A 21,985-nucleotide genomic window follows, 5' to 3' on the forward strand; every position below is an offset into this window, starting at 1 on the left:
TTCTCAACCCGCAGGGCCACAGTGGGAACTCCCGTAATCACTTGAGACTGTGCAGTTCCGAGGCGCTAGGCACAGTCACGCTGCGTCGCCACCACCTCATCCATCCCCCCAAGCCCTGACCCGCCCCGGGAGCACTGCTGCCCGGCCCCCGCCCGCCCCAAGACCGGACCTCTTCTCTGGCGAGTCCGCAGAGCACGCAGTGCACTGACTTCGAGGTCGCAGCGATAAACACGTGTGCTCCGTCTTCAGCAACTTTGATTTCTTATTCAGAAATACTGCTTTCTGCACGTTGCATGTTCTCCACACCCAGATTTGGCAAATGTGCTCGTGGTTTTTTTAAATTTTTTTTATTTTTAAGGGTCACACCCATGGCATATGGACGTTCCCAGGCTGGGGTCGAACTGGAGCTGCAGCCGCCAGCCTGCGCCACAGCCACGGCCACGCGGGATCCAAGCCATGACTGCGACCTACACCACGGCTCACGGCGAGGCCGGGTCCTTAGCCCCTGGAGCGAGCGCATCCTGCTCAAGGCTGCTAGTCAGATTTGTTTCCGCTGAGCCACCACGGGACCTCCGAGGGTGCTCTTTCTCGCTCTGTGAAGACTGAGGCGGCTGCAGCTCGCCTTCTTCCACCCTCAGGAGCCCAGCCCCCGCCCCGACGGGCAGGGTGTGTTTTTAACCTAAGTGTTTGTTTGACTTTAAAATTCACCTGTGTGTCACCTTTGCATTTGGAGGTTTTGTCCTCGGGATACACTTGGACCTAATTCCAGGAGTCCAATGGCTGCGCGGTGTCCGCAGAGCCTCCCACTGACGGCGCCCCCTGCAGCCCCTGAGAGCTGGCCGAGCTGGACCTGCATCCAGCCCGTGGGGACGCTCGGACTTTCGGCTTCTTGCCTTCAAGGGGCAGGGCGGGGTCTCGCGACCGCTTGTCCTTCTCCCAAGTCAGCGGAGAGGGTGGCTGCTGCCGTCCTGTCTGCGCGCTGCTGGTGACTCCACCCTGCAGAGGGCTTGGAGTGCGTCTGAGCAGAACTTCCTGTTGCATCTGTCGGGACGGTTCACCTGTTGGATCTCGTAAGAAAGAAACAGGCTTGTGTTTCATTTTATTTATTTATTTATTTTTTATTTTTTTGTCTTTTTGCCATTTCTTGGGCCGCTCCCACGGCATATGGAGGTTCCCGGGCCAGGGGTCCAATCGGAGCTGCAGCCACCAGCCTACGCCAGAGCCACAGCAACGCAGGATCCGAGCTGCGTCTGCGACCTACACCACAGCTCACGGCAACGCCGGAACCTTGACCCACTGAGCAAGGGCAGGGATCGAACCCGCAACGTCATGGTTCCTAGTCGGATTCGTTAACCACTGCGCCACGATGGGAACTCCAGGCTTGTGTTTCATACCTTTTAAAATTTCATCTTCTGGTAATTCTTCTCTTTGCTGCCTTTACAAAAGCATCGTCCTCTGACAGTTTGGAAGCTTAAGAGCAAAAGCCTTGAGCACGCGGAGGGGGCGGAGGCGCTCAGGCCGCTGCCCCCTCGGTTCTGAGCCCTTCCTGCCCGGGTGCTGGACTTCCTCAGGGACACAAGCGACTCGTGCTCTCCTGAAGCCTGTGTGCGTGTGCACCACGGCTGCGGGGACCCGGCAGAGGACTTGACTGCGCGCCAGGGAGGCAAAGGGAGCTGGGCTGACGCGTGGCAGTGCACCCTCACTGTACACGCCGCCAGCTAGGGGTGCTGACCCTCGAGGCCCCAGAAGCACACATATGGGGTTTTCTGTCTGGAACATGTGCTCTGGCCAGAAAGAAACGTCAGATGAAGCAGAATGAGAACCGCTGCACTTGAAAACCAAGCCTGGGCGTGTGTGTGCGTGTGCAGACGTGTGTGCAGCCTGATGCCCGGTGTCCGGGTGGGCAGCATCCAGGGAGCTCGCCTGCGTCCTGGTCGCGTCCCTGGCACAGGGTGACCTGTGGTTCCCGTGACGCAGAGCTGGCGGCACGTCTGCAGCGGTGGCCGTCCCTCTCTGGGGCCTCCCCTGGGGTTTGGACACTGACGCACAGACGGCGGGAGGGCCTGGAGTCTGCAGCCTGGTGGGAGCCCGGCCAAGGGTATGAGGGCTCTGGATGTTCGGGCTGCAGGACCCGACCCGCTGGGGGCCTCCCGTTCCAGCCAGACCCCCGGGGACCTGGGGGTCCGAGGAGGCACCGCTGGGAGTAAGGGAGGCCCTGGGTCTCCCGCCATGTGCAGGCCGGCTCTGCGGCTCCCTGAGCACGAAGCAGGGACCTGGATTTACCACCCAGGAATTCCAAGAATTTCCTCTTCGTCTGAAAAGAAAACTCCTCCAAACCCTCCGTCCATCCCACCGGGGTGTGTGTGTGTGTGTGTGTGTGTGTGAAAGGTCCTCCTCCTGCGGCCCCTCCCCAGCCGCGCCTGCTGCCCCCCCCCCCCCATCAGCCTATAGCACCGGGCGGGTCCAGGCTCCACCTGCGGGGGGGCAGTTGGCTTCGCAGTTGCCGCAGTTGGGAAGCAGGAAGCCGGCAGCGGGGGCTGGTCGGAGCCCTTTCTTTCACCTTCAAAGCCCGTATCCAGCAAGTGAAAATGAGTCCCCAGCTTGCATGACCGGCCTTGGGGATCTGCGGCTGAAAGCCCACTTTCTGCCGGCTGGTCCCGGCCCGGTCTCTGGAGACAGCGAGGCGCTCGCCTCCGCGAAGGGTCCCAAACGCCCTGGGCGCCGGCGGGTGAGGGCGGACCCCCCACGACACCCAGACGCAGGACGCGGAGCACGAGGGTCTGAGGATGAGGGGCCCAATGCCTCTTCCTGGCGGCTCCGTGCCGGGGGCGGGTGCAGGGGGCGCTCCGCGGGAAGACACGGCGCGAACAGGATCCGATGGAAAGGAAGCCCGACCATGAAGACCTGGGGGAGGCAAGGGTGCGTCTCGGGCCCCCGCTGCGGCCCCCGAGTGCCCGCCTCGCAGCGGCCTCTTCTGCTCCTGCAGCGGCTGTTCCTCCAGCACAGTCTCCACCAAGGGAGGGACTGCCAGGGCCCCACATCTGCGGCGCTGGCCCGGCTCGCCCTCGCCTTGCCTCTGGCCAGCCTTGCGCAGAGCCCCCAGCCCCCATGAAGCCCCCACCTCCCTGGGCTCACATCTCTGTGAGGGCCCCTCCCGTGGGAGGCCCCGGCCCAGGACTCGGAACCCCGGGAACGCCGCTGTCCTGGGACCCTGGCCCGCCTTCCTCCTGCCCCAGGCTGTCCGCCGGGCCCTGCCCTTTCTGGCTCAGGGTCCTCCCCCACCTGGCCTTCCTGGGTCCCGGGCTTTGGGTCCTTTGTGACTTGCTGGGGTCTCAGCCTGACACCCCTGCCCCATGGAACCTCCAGGTGCCTCTCTAGCCTTGACCCTGAGGCGCAGCAGCACAGGGGCTGAGGACAGTGGGGTCGTGGTGCTGGCCATCATGCTGCGGGCACCGGGCACAAGGCTGCCACGTGGGAGCAGGACCGTGGGCACAACCACGCTAACCCCCGCGGGCCTGGGAGCCACAGGAGGGCCCACAGCTCAGCAGGCCCCACGAGCTCTAGGGTGACCCTTTTCTTTATTTATTTTAAAGATGTTCATTTTTTTCCATTATAGTTTGTTTACAGTGTTCTGTCAATTGTCTACCGTACGGCGAGGTGACCCTGTCACACACACACACAGACACATTCTTTTTTCTCACATTATCCTGCGCTGTCACAAGTGACCGGGTAGAGCGCCCAGTGCTGCACAGCAGGATCTCATTGCTTGTCGTTCCAAAGGCCATAGTTTGCATCTCCGAATACCCCAGATTCCCAGTCCGCCCTCCCCCTCCCCCCCGGCAACCGCAAGCCTGTTCTCCGAGTCCCCGGCTTTCTTTTCTGGAAAGGTTCACCTGTGCCACGTACTAGAGTCCAGACATGAGTGACATCATATGGTGTTTGCCTTTCTCTTTCCGACTGACTTCACTCCGTATGAGAGTCTAGTTCCATCATGTTGCTGCAAATGGCATTAGCTCGTTCTTTTTGATGGCTGAGCCGTATTCCATTGTGTGTTTGTACCACATCTTCTTTATCCGTTCATCTGTCGATGGATGTGTGGGTTGCTTCCAGGTCTTGGCTGTGGCGAATAGCGCTGCGGTGGACATACGGGCGCGTGGGTCTTTTTCAAGGGAAGTTTCGTCTGGGTATGTGCCCGAGTGGGACGGCTGGGCCACGTGGCGGGTCCACGTACAGTTTTCTAAGGCGCCTCCGTGCTGTTCTCCACAGTGGTTGAACCGGCTTCCACTCCCGCCAACAGAGCAGGAGGGTCCCTCTTCTCCACGGCCCCTCCAGCACTTGCTGTCTGGGGACTGACGCACGACGGCCGCTCTGGCTGGGGTGGGAGCTGGTCCTCGCAGTCGTCTTGATTTCACTGCTCTAAGAGTCGGGGACGGCGAGCGTTTTTCATGTGTCTGTTGCTCGTCTGTGTATCTTCCCTGGAGAAATGTCTCTTCAGGTCTTTCGCTCATGTTTCAGTTGGGCTGTTGGCTTTTTGCTGTTGAGTTGTACAAGTTGCTTGTATATTTTAGAGATTAAGTCTTGCTACCTGCATCATTTGAAACTGTTTTCTCCCATTTTGTAAGTTGTCTTTTTGGTTTTTTTATGGTTTCAGTGTGACCCTTTTTAATTAAATCTATGACAAATGATCCGGTTTCTGAGGCAGGACACATCTGGAAGATGGGAAGTGCCAGCCTGAGCCGGGCTCCGTCCGGGCACCTGGGGGGCTGCACGAGGGATGCGCCTCCCACTCGCTCGGTCCTGGGGCTTGAATTGTACCACCTTGTAATCAAAGGAGGAGGAGGGGCAGAGAAAAGCTGTGGCGGTAGATGCACTGTTCCTGCACTTCCTCAGCGTCCGCCCCCCATGGATGGTCGTTAAACAGATGGTATTACATCAGTGGGATAAAAGACAGGCCTGTGGTGCCAACCGCAGCTGGAGGCTGGGAGGTGACCCCTGGGGATGGGAACCCCGTGGCGGCAGGCTCGCTGCGCCCGGGACAGAGCCTCGCGGGGCTGCGCCGAGCGTGGCCTGAGACCTGTGCTGTCGTGGCCCGAGGCCAGCCGTAGACAAAGCCCAAAGCCTGCTGCCTTTCTACCTGCATTAACGGCAAACGCCTCGAAGGAAACGGACGCTGGCCACTTCGAAGGAGACTCATTATTTCCTGAGCAACACCTCATGGACGGGGCCCCAGCCGCCCACCAGACAGGCCTGGCTTCCTCCAGGTCCCTTCCGAGCTTTCTCAAGGCCCACGCTCACTTTAGTCTCGGAGATGTTTTTCCTTAAAACTCAGACGTCCCCCAAAAGCCACCGGTAGAAACACCTACACTTCCCTGTTGCTGTGGGAGGACTACGTGGGCCACGTTCTCGGCCACACCAGGCCCTGCTCGGACGGCCACTGTGCCCTCCAGGGCAGCCTGCGCTCAGGGCCTCCCGTGTCCCCTGGGGCCGGCCCTGGGGCACGACGGCACAGCGGCTGCAGGACTGGAAAACCTGGATGGTGAGTCTGGACGGCAGTCACGCGGCTACAGGTGCCAAGGCGCCGCTGTGTACCCTTGTGTGACACGCGTGGGTGGGACCGTTGAGTTTAAGCTCCACATGGTAGATGAGACACTGAAGTCCAAGAGGCCCAGGGCGTGGCTGCCATGTGTGTGCCAGAACCTAGCACACGGCCACCTCCAGACCACTGGCCACCAGGCAGGACAGCCCAGCCTGAGCCACCAGGACACACAGGGCCCAGAACCCAGTGAGGCCACCGGTGCTGTGCCCTGCCCTTCACACGACCCTGCGACGACCCCTCACCCCGCCACTGGCCTGGGCTTCCCAGCTGCCCGCTTTCCTACAGCTCACACCCCCGTCATCCACCAACGCGGCCACCAGGGGATGACATCAGGAGCCCGGCTGTGACGGCGCCTCAGTCTATCAGTCTAGGCTCACACTGCTATTTGGGTGTCTCATTTAATTTCGCCTTTCTAATGAGAATACCTGAAAAATAAAAACAAAAGCGGCCACCTGAGCTGAAGGAGCAGGTGGCTCACGCGCTGCCAGACCCCAGGCTGAGGCTTGAAGACAAGAGTGAAGAAGGAGAGGCCAAAACAGACACAGAGCTTTGTCTGGAAAGCGAGGTGAGGCCGTGGAGGGTGAGGCTTTAGAACCGGCGATGAAGAGGCGGGTCCCAAACCCCCGGAGCCAGGGCTCCGCCCGCAGGGCGCACGAGGGGCTGGAAAGGAGCCACGGCTGCACTCGGCCCCGGTTGCAGTGCGGGCCCCTCTGCACAAGTCCGGGGTCTTCGTCTTTGGGGTCGTGGTGCTCACCCTGCAGGACACGCACAGAGGGGCACCGCACAGTCAGGGCTTTCAAGACACGAGTGTTTTCTGGCACCGACTCCTTCTCACAGATGGGATGGCGCCCTCAGAGAGGACAGGGGAGCCCTGGGCGTGGGACCCTGGCGCTGCCTACGAGAGGTGCAACCCGCCTCAGCCGCGCAGCCTCTGCCTCCTACTGGTGACCCAGGTGAGGGGACACGGGGGTTCCGGCACAAGCTTTCGGTAACTGTGACCTAAAGGATTAAATCCACCTCTTTGCAACCAACCGGCCGTGCCCGACACTGGGCTGAGGAGGGCGCACACCGCCTGCAGCAGAAGTCACACCGGCCCTGCGCTGGGCACAGAGGAGCCTCAGGCCAGACGCCACACCTCCTGCCAGGGGTGGGTCTGCGGCAGAAGGGGGTGCTCGCACCTGAGGACGCGTGCTGCGTCTGCAGAGGCTCAAAGTGCAAACACGAACGGCACAGACCGTGGCCCGAGTCAGAAAAACCCTTTATTCCGTCGTCCTGCTGTGTCGCTCCGTCCAGAAAAGGTGCCGTCCCGTGGGGTGTGGTGCGGGCGCGTCGGTGCGCTGGCTGCAGACGCGGGGCGGGAGCCGGCTCGTCTGTCGCGTGCAAGTCCCCGGAGGCCGGCAGACCTGTGGGACAGAGGCTGGGCTCTGCCCCAGCAGCGGAGAGCTCGGGAAGCACTCAGAGGACGTGGCACACACTCAGCCACGCAACGCACGAAATAGCGGCATTTGCGGCAACACGGAGGACCCAGAAACTATCGTATTAAGTGAGAGCGAAGTCCGTCCAGGAGAGCCCCGCATGGCGTGATTCCACCTGCACGTGGCATGTAAGGAAAGGCTGCAATGAGCTGCTCCGCAGGCCAGAAACAGAGCTGCGGACTTCGACGGGTGGGGAGGGTGGGCGGGGACTGGGCGTGGACATGTACCCAAGGGAGGTTGTGAGGATGGCTGTGCAACCACGAGCATAATAAAATTCACCGAATTATGAAAGGAAAGCAGCACAGCTCTGGAGAACGCCCCCCGTCCCGAGTCACACGCATGAAGAACCGTTCCCGCATGTGCGCGTCTCCCGGAGAAGCAGGCGCTTTCCGAGCGGCACTTGCCTAACGCCGCCTCTGCAGCAGCCCCGAGATGCTGAGGGGCTGCCTGGGCGCGGCCCCTGTCCCGGCTCTGCCTGCTGCTTGCGGGGCTGGGCTCTCGCTGGGCGTCTGCAGGCCTGGAACCCTAGTGGGAAATTCAACACACACGGTCAGCCACGCCCCGGGGGCCACACGGTAGGTGACTCAGGCACAGACTGGGTTTTGGTTTTAAGCCACGTGTTGACTTGGCATGTTCTGCGTGCCCAGGTCAGCCTGGGGCACGGCACACAGCCCCGCGGGAGGCCTCCTCTGGACTGTGGTGACCGGGCAGAGCCACTGAGAACCGCCGCCCGTTACCAGGGCCCAGAGCGGCTCTCACTGTTCTCCTACAGGACCCTCCGTGCTGGAGCTGGAGAGTCAGGAGCTACCATCAGAGGGCACCTGGCAGCGGGGGTGGGGGGGCTTCCTGGGGTCAGAGGGCACTGAGCAGGGTGGGGGGCTTCCTGTCATGGAGTTGGATGAAGAATGGCCTCAGACTTGTCATGGGAGCAGCCGTGGTCAGCCAGGCGGGTGGGTGGCTTTGGGAGTTGAGGGCCGCTGGGCGCACAGTCTGGAGGCTGGTGGCAGGACTGTGCCAGGCAGCAAGTGTGGGCTCAATTTGGATAAGGAGGATGAGAGGGAAAAGGCCGCGTTTTAGAGAAACCACCTGCACTTCCAGTGCTGACAAAAGAGCCCTGGGAGTTCCCATCGTGGTTCAGCGGGTTAAGGACCGATGTTGCCTCTTCGAAGACTCAGGTTCAATTCCTGGCCTTGATCAGTGGGTTGAGGGTCCCGCATTGCTGTGGCTGTGGCGGAGGCTGGCACCTGCAGCTCCGATTTGACCCCTGGCCTGGGAACCTCCATGTGCTGCACCTGCAGCCCAAAAAAAAATAAAGAAAAAAAAAAAAAGGAAGGTGCCCTGTGTGCAGACGGCCAGGCGGTGCAAGGGTGGCCTAGCGTCCAGGACAAGCACGGCCGAGTGCTACCTGCTACTCTCAGGACACAGGGTGTGGGACGCAACTGTGGGCAAGGGGTGGGGGTGGGGGTGGGGGGTGGAGCAGCACCGGCCAGAGCAGCACCGGCCAGAGCAGTCCCTGCCCGAGATGCTACCGACCCCCGAATGCTGCTGTGATAAAAAGTCCTGCAGCCAAAAGTGGCTGTCTTGGCAGTTTTAGTAACAGGGCACCCGCTCAAGTTACACCTTAGCTTTGAAAGCACGAAGCCATCTACCCAACTCAAGCTCCCCCAGAGCCCATGGGTTTCTCACGGCCCCCACGTGAACCTCGAGCAGGACCTACCTGAGTGCCTGGGGCTGCCAGGGGTGCCGGGGCGGCAGGCCGAGGTGCTGAGGGCGGCGGGCGACGCTGCCTGTGCAGAGGGGTGAGAGTGAAGGAAGGGCAGCTTCCTGCCTCCGGCCCCCACGCCCTTCCCGGCCTCTCGTGTCCCATCTTCTCAAGCGTGTGCACCGCCCAGAGCCGGCTGACGCCCAGCGGCGGACCCACCGACTCCCAGCCGGATGCCGGCGCTGGAGCCGTGGCCTCCACCCACCGCCCTGGGCCCCGCTGGGGCGGGGGGCAACCCCTGCTCTGCAGAAGGCGCCCAGAAAAAGTGTCTGGACCCCTGCGCTCCGTGTCGACGTCTTGGCTCCTGTTACTCTGAGAACCGTGGAACGGAAGCCCTTGCAGATCTGACGGAGGTGGGGGGACAGCGCCGATGGCAGGCGCCAGGACCGCTGCACTGTCCCCACCCAAACCGCGGGACTTTTACACGGCCCCGTTTCTGCCTGTTGAAGTCTCCCGCGGAGCGGGGAGGGCCAGGAGGCCGCGGTGCCCACGGAGGGGCAGGGGGAGGGCAGGGGGCAGGCAGCGTCCACGGCGTGGAAGGAGACGGAGCCAAGCTAGGCGCTCAGCGCAAAGGTGGCTCCGAGAGCCTGAACCTCGGAGTCTAGTCACAGCGACTGGACGCTGAACCTCAGCAGGAAGAAGAAACGGTCTAAGGATGGAGACGCGAGCAGCGGCGGCAGGAAAGGGAGGGACGTGCGGCGGAGGAGGGCGCAGAGGGAGGCGCTTTTTTCTCAATGGAAACACTTCCGCCAGGACACCACGGAAACTTCCAGAGCCACGGGCAGCGTGTGGTGGCGGGGGTGGGGCCACCAGCCAGAGCGCCTGGCCCTTGGGGCGGGTTCACGCTGACACGGGCAGGGCCAGGGGGCAGGCGGCGCTCAGCCACGACCAGAGAGCCGCCGGCTCCCAGGACGGCTGTTCAGAGCCCGGAGGAGACAGGACGGCTCAGCGGGGACCCGACCTGGAGCAGCCGCCGCGGGGGCCACGCGGGACCCCACTCACCCATGCGCCCGTCCCGCGGGGGGCTGAGGAGAGACATCCTGGCGGGGCCGGCGGCTCCCTCGGGCTGCGGCGCGAAGAGAAGACAGTCAGCGGGAGGCAGTGGAGGCGGTTCCGGCGGAAGGCGGCCTCGGGCAGGGGTCCTGCCCCTCGGCCCGGTGAGCTTCTGAGAAAGGAGCTCAGAAGAGAAAAAGGCAACGGAGTTCTTGGCGGACGTCAGGAATTTTAAACTCCTGAGAAAGTCCTCTTTTGGGGAGGGTTTTGTCACCCTGAAATCCAGACGTTGGCGCCAGGTGTGGCGCATGGGCCAGGGTCCACGAGGCAGCACCCCAGCTGGCTCGCTCTGCCCCAGGGCCCCTCCTGACTGCCACCACCACCCCTGTGCCCCCGCTGGGATCTCGGGGCCCCCGTTCCTGGCTCCCAGGCCCGTGCGCTGCCGAGGGTGCTCCACCGCGCCACGGCCTGGCCCCAGCGCGCCCTCTGCCAACGCCCCCCTGGCCCTGCCTCTGGCTCGCGCCTGCTGGCAAGACTAACCCTGGAGGGCCCCTGAGGCCCCACCTGGAGGCTCTGCGCGTGACCCTGTGCTGTATGCAAGTGGGAGCCCACGCACCGCTCACAGCTCCCTGCCCCCCGATGCTCTCTCTGATGCACTCGGGGCCCCGACCCGCTCGCCCGCCCCCTGGGCCGCCCCACAGCCTCCCAGCCTGTCCTCCACGTGGCCGCCTCATGTGCCCCACACGGGCCAGGCCTGAAGTGACCATCGCAGGGTGGGCTGAGTCCCTCCCGTGGGGAGGCCGGTGGAGACGGAACATCGCCTCCTCTCACGGGGCTTCTGACGGAGGCGGACTCTGGTTTCTCGGGTCAGTTTTGAGTCCTCTGTTTGGGGGAGGATCCAGACGTGGGAGAAGCAGAGAGAGAACAAAGACGCAGAGCGCCCGGGACAGTGGCCCTAACACAGGCGAGTGCAGCCGCCGGCCCAGCCGGCCTCAGGGTTTTGGTGGGCACCCTGGGCTTGGCCTGCAGCTGGGCCCATGTGGCACAGCAGGTCCAGACCAAGAGGGAACCGGGGCCAGGGAGGGGCCCAACCTCAGGCTGGGTTTGAGGGGTCCGTCCCTTGCCTTGGACCGCCCAGTGTAGGCAGCGTGGGCCCGGCGGGCTCACAGGGTGGTGGACACACTGTGTTGTCGGCGCCTCCGCACGACGTGCCCACAGAGCCCCTCCTGCAGGAGGCCAGGCCCCGCGGCAGGAAAGCGGGGTGGCGGCTCTGGATGCCCTGTCTTGGAGGAGGCCCCGCCTGGTGCCAGGGCACCCTAGCAACGTCCCCTCCAGACAGCAGACCCGGCCACGTGCCCTGGCTCATTTCTGTGCCAGGCGAAGCCACTTGCCAGGTCGCCAGGGTCTCGCTCACCCCAAGCCCACTGACAGTGAAGACAGGCTGGCTGGTCCCCCATCTGGCACGCGACGCGCAGCGCCTGGAACACCAGCCCGCACTCACCTTCCTCCTCGGGGATGGACTGAGGTCAACCTCCATGGACTCCACCCTGTCAGACAGGGAGACACGGGCCGGGCCGGTCCCGATGGACGGAGAAACATCAGGAACACACGCGTACACGCACACGCACGTGTACATGCACACAAACGCGCACAGCCCCGGCAGGCGGCACCCTCGGCGATCTCGGCCCTCTCAGAATGCCTCGCCCAGCAGCAGGTGGGTAGAGCCGCACACACCCCGTCCGGCCCCCCGGGAGCTCCTGGCCCCACCCTCCACCGGCCCTCCTGCCGCTGCCCGGAAGGCCCCCTGGTCCTGCGGGCGGCCCGGGATGGGAGAGCACACTTCTGCCCACACGTTTCCCGCAGGCGGTGCTCACGGACGTCCGCTCCTGACCCACTGGCCCACAGGCTGCGGGGAGACGCTGGGCAGCCCCGCGGGAGCCCAGGCCAAGCTTGCGAGGAAAACGCTCCCTGGGTGGGTCAGGGCCCACACGCTGCCACCAGTCCATTGCTACGTTCAGCGGAGGGGCAGGGACAACAGCCCTGTCCAGCCCGGGTCCCGGGGCCACCCAGCCCATCACCGCAGCCACGGGGACAGAAGCAGGGGGCACGGTGGCCCCGTGGAGGGGCGGGGGTCTCGAGATGGGCGGTGTACACACCTTTCAGAGGCTGACGCGTCGGGAGGCAGGCACGAAGGCTGTGCTGCGGGAGCTGAGAGGAGGAGCCCAGCCCTGGGGCAGCGGCCTCGCCAGCGCAGCCCTCCGTCCTCCCCGCCGGGCGCTACCTCACTTACTTGAAACCAGATCTTTGATGGTGCTGAAAGCAGCTTGCTGTGACCACCTCACCCTGGGTAAGTGGAGAAAGGGCATTAGTAAAGCCATAAACATCTGCTTCTAAGCAACTCCTTCCAACCTCAAGTAAGGAAACCAGAAACAGCCCCTGTTCTCCCTCGCTGGCGCTGCCCCTGCCCCAGGCTCACACCCGCACGCGGCTCCACCCGCACAGGGGCCCACGCACCGTGCTGAGAATGCAGCAGGCGCTCCATGAAGGCCTGCTGAGTGACTGTGGAGGGACTGGCAGTGCCGGGGCCCAGCTCCTCAAGGGCACCGGCTCCTGCTTCTAAGGACTCATGGGGGCCTGTGCGGGCACCTGTGCAGGCATCTGTGCGAGCATGCAGATGGTGAGTGTCGTTCCCCCCCGCCCCCGGACCTGTGACAAGGCCAGCAGCAGCAGCAGCAGCCTAGTGCCCGAGGGGCAGGAACAGGCAGGCACCGTCTGGGGCAAGGGCACTGGGGCTCCTGGGCCCCCTGGAGGAAGGTGCAGGCCATGCCAGCCACATGCAGAGTGGTCTGCAGAGGGGCCCAGCTCAGAGCTCACTGCACAGAAACGGGCCCCCTGGAGCCCGAGGGAGATGGGCAGAGTTTGACCCTGAAGGCGCCAGCTGGGAAAGAGGGCCTGAGGAGCCTGAGTAAAGGGCAGCAGGAAGGCACCGGCAGTGGGAGCAGAGCAGATGCAGAGGCTCAGGGAGAAGGCGTGTGCGACGTGGGGGCAGAGCTGGGAACCGGGACTGGACACCCGAGCGGCTGCAGGGCAGTGCTGGTGCCACGAGGTGCCGAGGTCACCGGGTGGACACAGAGCCACAGAGGGAGGCTGGAGAAGGTAACAGCCGGGAACCTTCCAGAATTGGGAAAGATGTGACTGCACAGAGGAAGCGAACTGCAGGCTAAGGAGGACAGACCCCAGCGCCTGCGCGGTGTGTTGTGCCCGGTGCCCGTGAGGAGCTGGCCTCGCATGCACAATCTCTTACCCTCCTCTGTGGGCGACACCGCCCCACAGTGGCCCACTGCACCTTCGCTGGCTGACTGCGAGCAGAGTGTCAGGGGTGGCCCCGGGGGCCTCAGCCCCTCATGCCTGGGGGTGGAGGCCAAGTCCACACCAGTTGGTGTGTGCACGGCCGCCCCAGTGCCATCCGCGCCACGGCGGCCGCCACAGCAGGGAAACAAGGTCAGTGCACGGCGGGGGTCACTGCTGGGCACGCAGCAGCCCCTCAAGCATCACCTGCAACCCCAGGTTAGTGTGTGGCCCCCAACATGGGACGTCTGAACACTGTCCACATTAAGAAACTTGACACACCTCCCCAAGCCGGGAACGCGGCGGGGTGCAGGCATGCGGCTCTGACGGCCCTCGTGCTGAGGGGACCGGGGTGCAGACTGGGGAGCCGACGCCTCTCCCTCTAAGGGCGGGCCGGGTCCCGCGGGCAGCCCCTCCACCAGCAGGAGGACTGTGGGGCTCACTCTTCTCCCAGGCTGCCTCCCGGAGCCCCCAAGGGGAAGCACACACACTCTCAAGTTTGTTTTTTTTTTTTTTTTTTTTTGTCTTTCTGGGCCGCACCTGCAGCATATGGAGGTTCTCAGGCCAGGGATCGAATTAGAGCTACAGCTGCCGGCCTGCACCAGAGCCACAGCCGCATGGGACCTGAGCCGCATCTGTGACCTACACCACAGCTCACGGCAACGCCAGATCCTTAACCCCGAGCGAGGCCAGGGGTCATGGCACCTGTGTCCTCACGGATGCCAGTTAGATGTTTTTGCTGAGCTGCGATGGGGACTCCTGTTTTTTTTTTGTCACTCTTGCCTCCTCTCCAGCTTTCTGCATTTCTGCTCTGACAGAAGAGTCTAGCAGATGGAGTGCCCTGCCTTCTGCTCCCTCAGTTACAACCAACTGCCCACGGCCACAGCGGACACACGGCCTCCCTGAGTCCCGGGACCCACCTGCTCAGCTGCTCCACTTGCAGCGCTGACTCCCTGAGCGACTCCTCCAACGAGGAAATCTAAACAATGGGACAGCTTCGTTACTGCACGGACAGTGCCGGGCAGCTGAGAGAGAACACAGAGCCCCGATGGTTTTCCCTTTCTGTCCTTCTAGGGCTGCACCTGCGGCGTGTGGAGGTTCCCAGGCTGGGGGTCGAATCAGAGCTGCAGCTGCCGGCCTGCACCACAGCCACAGCAGTGCAGGATCAGAAGGAGCTGCATCTGTGATGTACACCGCAGCTCACGGCAACGCCGGATCCTCAACCCACTGAGCAAGGCCAGGGATGGAACCTGTGTCCTCATGGATGCTAGTCGGTCCGTTAACCACCGCGCCACGACAGGAACCCTAATCCTCAATTTCTTAAACCACGACTCGGAACGTGAGTGTCAGGGCAGTGGCCTCACACTGCTATAGTGCATCTGTACCCTGTCCAGGTCCCGGGTGTGCAGGAACCCAGCGCTGAGCCCAGCCCAGCCCCGCAGCGCCTCGGGGAGCCGGCCCCGTCCCCTCTGCTGCTCTCCATCCACGGGGCCCACGGGGAGGCCCCGACCCGTCCTGGCTGGCGTCCAGATTAATGTTGTTTTCACTAAAGCTTTATTTCCTCTGGTTGAGTTTCAAAGTCAGGAGAGGGGTACACGCGGGGCAAGCACAGGGCGCTGACCATCCTCCTAGAGGGATCGGCCCGAGCAGCTTCACGGTCATGTTTACAAGAAAGCACCAGATACGTCTTCAGGTAATGACGGATCTGTGCTGACGTCCCAAGGTGAAGTTGAGACCAGGGTTGGGTCCCTGAGCGGCCGCGTGGCCGGCCTCAAACAGGAAACAGTGCGACAGGCCGAGGGACAGCAGGCCGGAGGCCAGCCCAGCAGCCCAGCACTCGCTGGGCCGTGCGTCGACCTGCTGCCCGAGGCACGTCGGCGGGATTTACCTTCTCTGCGTAGAAGGCGAACAATCTCCTCCTGTGTTTGTCTTGAAATTCCAGAACCTGAAAAGACGGCACGTGTCAGCTGCTGGCGCGCATGGTGGCTGCTGCAGAGCTGGGCAGGGACTCAGGTGCAGGCCTCAGCTCTTCCCCACAGGCCCGGGTCCCCAACCTGCCCAGACATGGGCCCTGCTGCCATCCTCCCGGGCCACACGCCTTGCAGGGCCGGGGTGACTGGACGGCCGCAGCCGGGCGCGCCCTGGTCCAGAGGCAGCGAGGACGCCCGTCCAGGTGAGGACACAGAGGCACGAGGCTCTCTGCCTCCCTCCTGTGTGGCTTAGGGGTACTCGGGGCCCAGACCACCAGGTGGGTAACACGACCCACAGGGACAACCACGGCGCAGTCTCTTGGGAAACCGTGGCTGGATGACAGGACGGGCTCCTGACCAGACAGGGCCAACCAGGAGCCCCCTGACCCTCTACGCAGCCCGGGGCCACACTGGGTGGGAAGGACGCCCGTGACAGGGGGCTGAGCAATTTGGGGAGCCCATCGCTGTCCTCCAGGCCCACAGTGCCCGGCGCTTGGACAGGGCTCCCGAGGGCACCGATGCCCACTAGGGAACAGCGGCCCGCGGCTTGCTCAGGGGCCAATGACGACTCCATGCAGCTCGAGCTCTCAGAGCCTGACACCCACCCTCTAGGTACTGACTCAAATGCTGAAACCCAGGGCCCGGCGGGCTCTGTGCACGGCCGTGGACGGCAGAGGCTGGGAGGGGCCTGGACAGGCCTAAAGCCACCTTGCCACTGCCTTCAGCAGGTCACAGTGCCAGTCGTCTGACTCCTGGGCTCACTCCTCCGTGGGCCCTAGGCCGGCGGCAGGGAGAGACTGGCGTCATGTCTCGGTGCAGGGCCCAAACTCCGAGACAGCGCCGCCTCTGGCATGACTCTGGCCCAGCCGTCCTGCAGCAGGGTCCCCACCTCAGAGGCACCGGGGCTTGGCAAGGCCCGTGCACAGGTCAACAGCTGTTCTCACTCCAGCGGCCACTTCTGAGCGAGGGCCTTGACGACAGCGCACGGGCCTCTGTGGCTGGACAGACGGGACAACATGGGGCAGCCGCGGTGGGAACGGGGCCACAGGCAGAGCTGGCCCTGCGAGAGACACCGGCTGTGGGGACACTGAGGGCACAGCCCCACTGAGTGTGGGACCCTCGGCAAGCTCGGGGCAGCCTGGAACCTGGATCCACACGCCATCTGCACCCGGGGTGGGGGGGCCCACAGCCTCCGGGACCTGGGCTGCCAGCCAGACGGACCAGCCCGGGCCCATGGCTGAGCTGCCGTGGCCTCGGCAGTGTAGACGGTTCCAAGACCACAGGGCTCGAGTTCCCAACTGGACGGAGGCAGAGTCGAGCCTTGATGTGCTGAGAGACGCCCAGGGGCCGTGCCCAGTGCAGGCCTGCCCAGAGACCAAGGAGGGCTGACCCGCACGGCTGCCTCGCCGGCGCCCTGTGTGGGATGGGAGGACCGGGGGTCCTCGGCGGGGCTGCAGCCCCTGAGCCCAGCCCACTGCCCTGCTCGCACGCCCTCGCCCCGGGCGGGCTGGGCAGGCGAGAGGTGTCTCTGTGCAGCGGTGGGAGGGGGCGGGAGGGTGACCGGGTAGCTCGGTCGGAGGGCCGTCTGGGCTCCCGTAGTCCACATGCTCATAGCTTTGCTCTCAGGCTGGCTTCATGCTCTTCAAGTTACCAGGATCCCAGAGGGGCCGTTAAGTGGCCTTTATCCACCAACGTTTACCTCGCTAGAAACTCATACCGAGAGGAGTTTAAGATCTTTATTCACTTTTTTAGAAGTAACAGGAAACCCAAGACACCAGCGGGTGTAACAAGCGGCACAGGCCTCGGCCACGTGGCTGCTCTCTGTGCTTGAAGGTGGCACGTGGCCACCTGGGGTGGATGAGAGGTGCGGGGAGGCCAGTGGCACCACCCCCGGGTGCCCCCGCCCCTGTGCGAGAGCGGGCTCCTTGGTGAGGCTCCCTGGGGGCAGGGCCGCCTGCGGTTCTCAGCATCCTCACCACATGGGCAGCTCCGGGCCTGGGGCCCCGGCCTGAGAGGGGCACCACTGCAAAGGCGGCAATGGGGTGTGCTGCATTCTGGGACATCCCTGTGTCCCCTGGGGCTGCCCCAGGGTGGTGGGGACGGCCCTGGCCCCACGAGTGCCCCTGGCCACGTCTGAGCTGGAAAGCAGCCTGGGGGTGGGCAGTCCCACAGGCTGGCTGACCGTGGCCTCCACACACACACAAGCCAATGGGCCAGGAGAGTTGGACGAGCAGTGCTTTGCCTCCCCCGCTGCCCAGGGAAGGGGCTCGGCTGCAGGGGGCCAACAGTGTGGGCTGCACCTTTCACAGAAGGATGGGTGGGGGCGCCTGGTGGCTGTGCGGTGACCCCCAGGGAGCCCATGCGAGCAGGGAGGAGTGCAGGGTGGGCACAGATGCGCCGCTAGAGGCTGGCGACAGGGAGCATGTGCAGCGGGTCAGGGAGGGGACACCCACAGGGACAGGGAGTGGGGCCAGAGGCACGGTGAGGGCTTCACAGTGACCCTCCGGAGAGGACAGCCTCAGGAAGCAGCCCCCTGCCCAGGGCCCAGACAGCCTGGACCTGTCCTTCCAAACCCCAGATCTCAGGGCTGTGCCTGGGCAGCCGGAGAAAGTGACCCCTGGCTCAACACCCAGCAGAGGCGCAGACAAACGGAACAGAGCAAAGGCTTCATCACAGGAGAGACAACACAGGAGGCCGAAAACCACCGCTGACCGCAGGTCTGAGAACGGACGGCGCTCCAGAGTGCGGAGAGCGTTTGCTGGGCCAGCGCCGGCAGCGGGGACTCACCTGGGAGGTCTCGCGGGCGTACTTCCTACACAGGCCGTCTATGCCCCCGAAGAAGGCCTGGATGTCGGAGTCGGTCTGAAAGAGAAAAGGCTGCTTCCGCCCTCACCGCCTCCAAGACAGGCGTCTACGCACTTCAGGGCTGAGAATCAACCACAGTGACCTCAGCTACGTCCACGAGGCACCAAGGATGCCATGGCGCGGGTAGGGGCAGCACCACCTCCCCGAGGACCAAGGGCAGGGCTCAGGGGCTCTGGTGGTTGCCTGAGGGCAGGGGGGAGCGGCTGGCAAGCCTGAGGTGCGCCCCTCCTCGGAAGGGCTCTGGAGGCTGGGGCTGGGGCTGGGGGAGCCACGTACAAAGAAAACGGTGAGGAGTTCCCGTCGTGGCGCAGTGGTTAACGAATCCGACTAGGAACCATGAGGTTGCGGGTTCGGTCCCTGCCCTTGCTCAGTGGGTTAACGATCCGGCGTTGCCGTGAGCTGTGGTGTAGGTTGCAGACGCGGCTCGGATCCCGCGTTGCTGTGGCTCTGGCGTAGGCCGGTGGCTACAGCTCCGATTCAACCCCTAGCCTGGGAACCTCCATATGCCGCGGGAGCGGCCCAAGAAATAGCAACAACAACAACAACAAAAAGACAAAAAGACCAAAAAAAAAAAAAAGAAAACGGTGAAATCAACAGCCAGAAGGTGTAACTGCTCACGAGTACGCGCATTCTTTAAAAAGCACACGTGAAAAGGAGAGGTTCAGAAAGGGCACCTGCCCACGTACCCTCCTTGTGCAGGGAGGCCCGCCTCCCCGCCCCTTGGCCCGTGTCAGCACGAGACACTCAGGACAGGGACACACATCAGGCGGAGACCAGCACCCGGCCCCCCGCAGCCGGGGGCAGGCGTGAGGGCAGGGAGGCCCGGCCAGTCACTGACTGGGCTCCCCTGGCCGTTCAAGGGACAGGAAGGCTGCGTTTAGGGAAAATGAGACCCGTTGTGGAGACTGGGGAATGTGCTTGAGAGGTCAGGCCCCGAGGAGCTGCTGGAGGACCCTGCATGGGGGTGTGGGTGTGCTCCAGACTCCTCGGCAGCTGCACCCCAGGCTCCAGCGTCCCCCGACACCTGCAGCCCCCTTCTCCCCAAGGAAACCGCGAGGGCCCAGGTGAGCATGACACTCAGAGATGCAGGGGCCCCAGGGAGGAGAGAGCAGACTGGGACCCAAGACGCATTCCACACCCACAGAGGACCCAGCCCAGGGTGACCTGCCTCCCTCCTGAGGGGAAGCAGGAATGGAACCCCCAGCAGGAAGCCCTTGCTTGGCCACTTGTGGAAATTTACGCTCTAGAAATATTCTCACAAGTAGGCAGAACTATGGTTTAGAAAAATGTTCACCGTAAACAAACTGAAAGGACCCAGACATTTACCCACAGGGCAATACCCTGCCAGGCCGCGCAGCCGCTGTCAGAGGAGGCGGCTGCGCCCGGAGTGTGGTGTCAACCCGGAGACACCATTTTCTCGAAAGATAAATCAGCCTAAAACAACAAAGAGCCACACTCCTGGCTGTGGTCAAGTTTGGGGAGGGGGGGATTTTCATTCTCCATTGAGGTTTTCTGTTATGTGTGAGTTTTGAGTTTTTTGTTTTTTTGGCTGCACCTGCAGCACACAAAAGTTCCTGGGCCTGGGATCAAATCTGAGTCACAGCAGTGACAACGCAGAATCCCAAAATGCTAGGCCACCAGGGAACTCCTGTATTATGTTTGTAATCAGAAAAAACCCAATTTTTATAGATTAAACATTAGATCAAATACGTGCCTTAGAACCTGAGCGAGAAGGAATCAACGTGACCGACTCTTTTCAAATCCCCCTTAGTTAGGTATGACCCCAGAAAACACAGCTCCACCACTTTTTTCTTTTTTTGGCTGTACTTGTGACATATGGAAGCTCCCAGGTCAGAGGCTGAATCTGAGCCACAGCTGCAACCTATGCCACAGCTGCAGCAATACAGGATCCTTTAACCCACTGAACCCGCGCCTCCACAGCGAGCCGAGCGGCTGGAGTCGCATTCATCACCCACTGTGCCATGGCAGGAACTTCCTGCGCAACCTTCCTGAGGAGCCCATGTTGCACTAAAGAAACCTGGGGAATCGACGCTGGGTTCCAGGAGCAACTCCGAAGCGGCTAAGGTACTCAGAACCGCTGCGGGACTTCATGCAGAGCTGGTAAGATCTCCTAGTGGCCCCAGTAAAACCAAGAAAAATCTCCCTCACTATAAATGACTAAAAACTGAACATCCAATTTAAAAGGAAACACGAAGAAGAACATTCAGATGCTGTGGATTCCAACTTACATGTTTTGAAAGGAGAACTGTACGACATGGAACTTGACAAATCAGGCATTCATCCCTTTTGCCTATAAAAGGAAAGCAAACTTCATTATACTGATGACTGCTTTTAAATTTACATAAACGTAGACCTTAGATCACAATACTTCTTGAAAAAGCACACAGGATTATGGCACTGACAACGGACGAGCCTGCGGGTGTGCGTATAGTTGAAAGGATTCATACAGCTAAGAATCTTTTTTTCTTTTTCTGCACATACGCTCTAAGGTCGTGGCCATCGAGATCACACTCTCAAACACAGGTCAGTGCCAGGTTTTACAGGAGTAACTTAATTTAAAAATTTTAACTTTGCAAAAGGAAAAGTTCCTCCACCCCCCCCCACCAAGCTCAAGTGTTTTGCTCTGCCCCTGCCACCCCCCCACTGGCACTGCAACAATGACACCTGCCGAGAGTCTCACCCTAAGCCGCTCAAGGCACCAGGCCGCCTGGGGGAGGGGGCAGCAGGGAGGAAGGGGCGCTCCCAGGTCCAGACACAGCGGAGCCCTGCCGCCGCCAGATGCTCACCCAGAGGATGGCGGCCCCTGCACCTTCCCCTCCTTGAGGTCTAAGGTGATGGACAGGCGCTGACAGGGTCGGGACAGTGGTTTTCCTTCAGGGGCCTCTGGGGTGGGGTGCTATTCTGACTCTTCATCTGTGAGTCGGTTGTGCAGGCACAAGTCCCTTCCCGAACATTCACTGCGTTTTCATTTATGCTTTTCCCCTTGTATCAATGCTGCACCTCAACACAAACACTGCAGGAAAGAGAAGCGCTGCCTGCTGCCCGTGGTCTCTCAGCGCCTCAGGCCTCTCCGCCTTCCTGCCACCCCCAACCCCAGGGCCCTCTGCGTCCCACCCGCTTCGGACTGCACCTGTCCTCACGGGGACGCCTGAGGTCTGCCTCCAGCGGCAAGAGGGCCACCTGCTCGCCAGACTCCACCATTCCCAGAGCGCCTGCTGAGCGCCCAGCCCCAGCCCAGGCGGCTGCCCTGCGGAGAGGGGCAAGGGCCGGGGAGCAGGTGCCCCCAGCCCCTGAGGCCCTCGCTCGGGAGGCCCCCTCCCACCGAAGGCCCGCGGGCCCGGGGCCGCCTCCTCGAGGGCCCTCGCCCGCCCTCACCGCTGCGCAGGCAGACGTCGCAGTACACGTGGCCGCAGCTGGTCAGGCTGAAGCCCAACGCCCTGTGGGGCGGCTGGAAGCAGCGATTACAGAACACCCAGGGGGCCATGCCGCGCAGGGCGCCCGCGGCCGCGCAGCGAGCCTCACGCGCTCGCGAGACCGGACGCGGGATCTGGGCGTGGCCTGAGGGCCGCGACTCCGCGCCTGCGCACGAGCCCCTCCCTGCCCTGTGCCTGCGCACCAGGCGCGGAGGCGCTCCCGCCAAAACTCATGCGCTGGAGGTACCAACCTGGGAAGCGAGGGCGGAGAGAGTGGGACTGCCCGTCAGCAGGTTGTTTGGGCTGGACATCGGGGAGGAGAAACGTACAGGCGAGAGCCTGGACTCGCTCATCACAACACCGCAATGCCCAGTGATTCTCTTAGGGCAGCACCTTGTGTTCCAGGACCTGCGTGGGCCCCCGAGAGGCATCGAGGTGGGTGCCCTGGGACCAGACACAGGGCGAGAGAGAGGCCGCGGCATGCGCTGAACCCTCCGGGGCCGGCGAGATCGGGTGAGGCTCGGCCTGAGGTCAGGGCGGAA

At 62.9% G+C, this 21,985-nt stretch overlaps 1 protein-coding gene across 9 annotated transcripts; it reads right to left on the bottom strand.

The window, feature by feature from the left end:
• Positions 1-4,627: 4,627 nt before the first annotated feature.
• RNF212 (ring finger protein 212) lies at positions 4,628-21,558 on the bottom strand. 9 transcript variants are annotated; one of them, XR_014812024.1, is made up of 13 exons: positions 21,406-21,558; positions 20,259-20,320; positions 17,932-18,006; positions 15,063-15,119; positions 14,095-14,153; positions 12,117-12,169; positions 11,983-12,034; positions 11,328-11,373; positions 9,836-9,899; positions 8,789-8,858; positions 7,476-7,596; positions 6,775-7,186; positions 5,976-6,021 (listed from the first exon to the last, which is right to left on the bottom strand). XR_014812024.1 is itself a non-coding variant. In XM_021100860.2 (12 exons), exons 1-11 carry the CDS (start codon positions 21,512-21,514, stop codon positions 7,476-7,478), a joined length of 768 nt encoding a protein of 255 aa, XP_020956519.2. In that variant the 5' UTR covers positions 21,515-21,558; the 3' UTR covers positions 4,628-7,186. The 9 variants fall into 9 exon arrangements, 4 of the variants coding, with proteins under 4 accessions (XP_020956519.2, XP_084827337.1, XP_020956518.2 ...); XR_014812022.1 differs by having other exon boundaries at positions 5,976-6,306; positions 6,391-7,186; XM_021100860.2 differs by having other exon boundaries at positions 4,628-7,186.
• Positions 21,559-21,985: the final 427 nt, after the last annotated feature.

Source organism: Sus scrofa, chromosome 8 (genome assembly GCF_054392235.1).
Source record: "Sus scrofa isolate SSC_HxYL_T2T_F1_AM1 chromosome 8, Sscrofa_HxYL_maternal_Yorkshire_Landrace_v2.0, whole genome shotgun sequence".
Classification (NCBI taxonomy): Eukaryota; Metazoa; Chordata; class Mammalia; order Artiodactyla; family Suidae; genus Sus; species Sus scrofa.

Coding starts and splice junctions, on each gene's coding strand:
- RNF212 (XM_084971211.1), bottom strand. CDS start 21,514: ATGGCCCCCTGGGTGTTCTGTAATCGCTGCTTCCAGCCGCCCCACAGG. Junction 18,007..20,258: donor CAGTTCTCCTTTCAAAACAT/GTAAGTTGGAAT, acceptor TTTCTCTTTCAG/ACCGACTCCGACATCCAGGC. Junction 7,597..8,788: donor TGGCAGCCCCAGGCACTCAG/GTAGGTCCTGCT, acceptor ATTTCCCACTAG/GGTTCCAGGCCTGCAGACGC.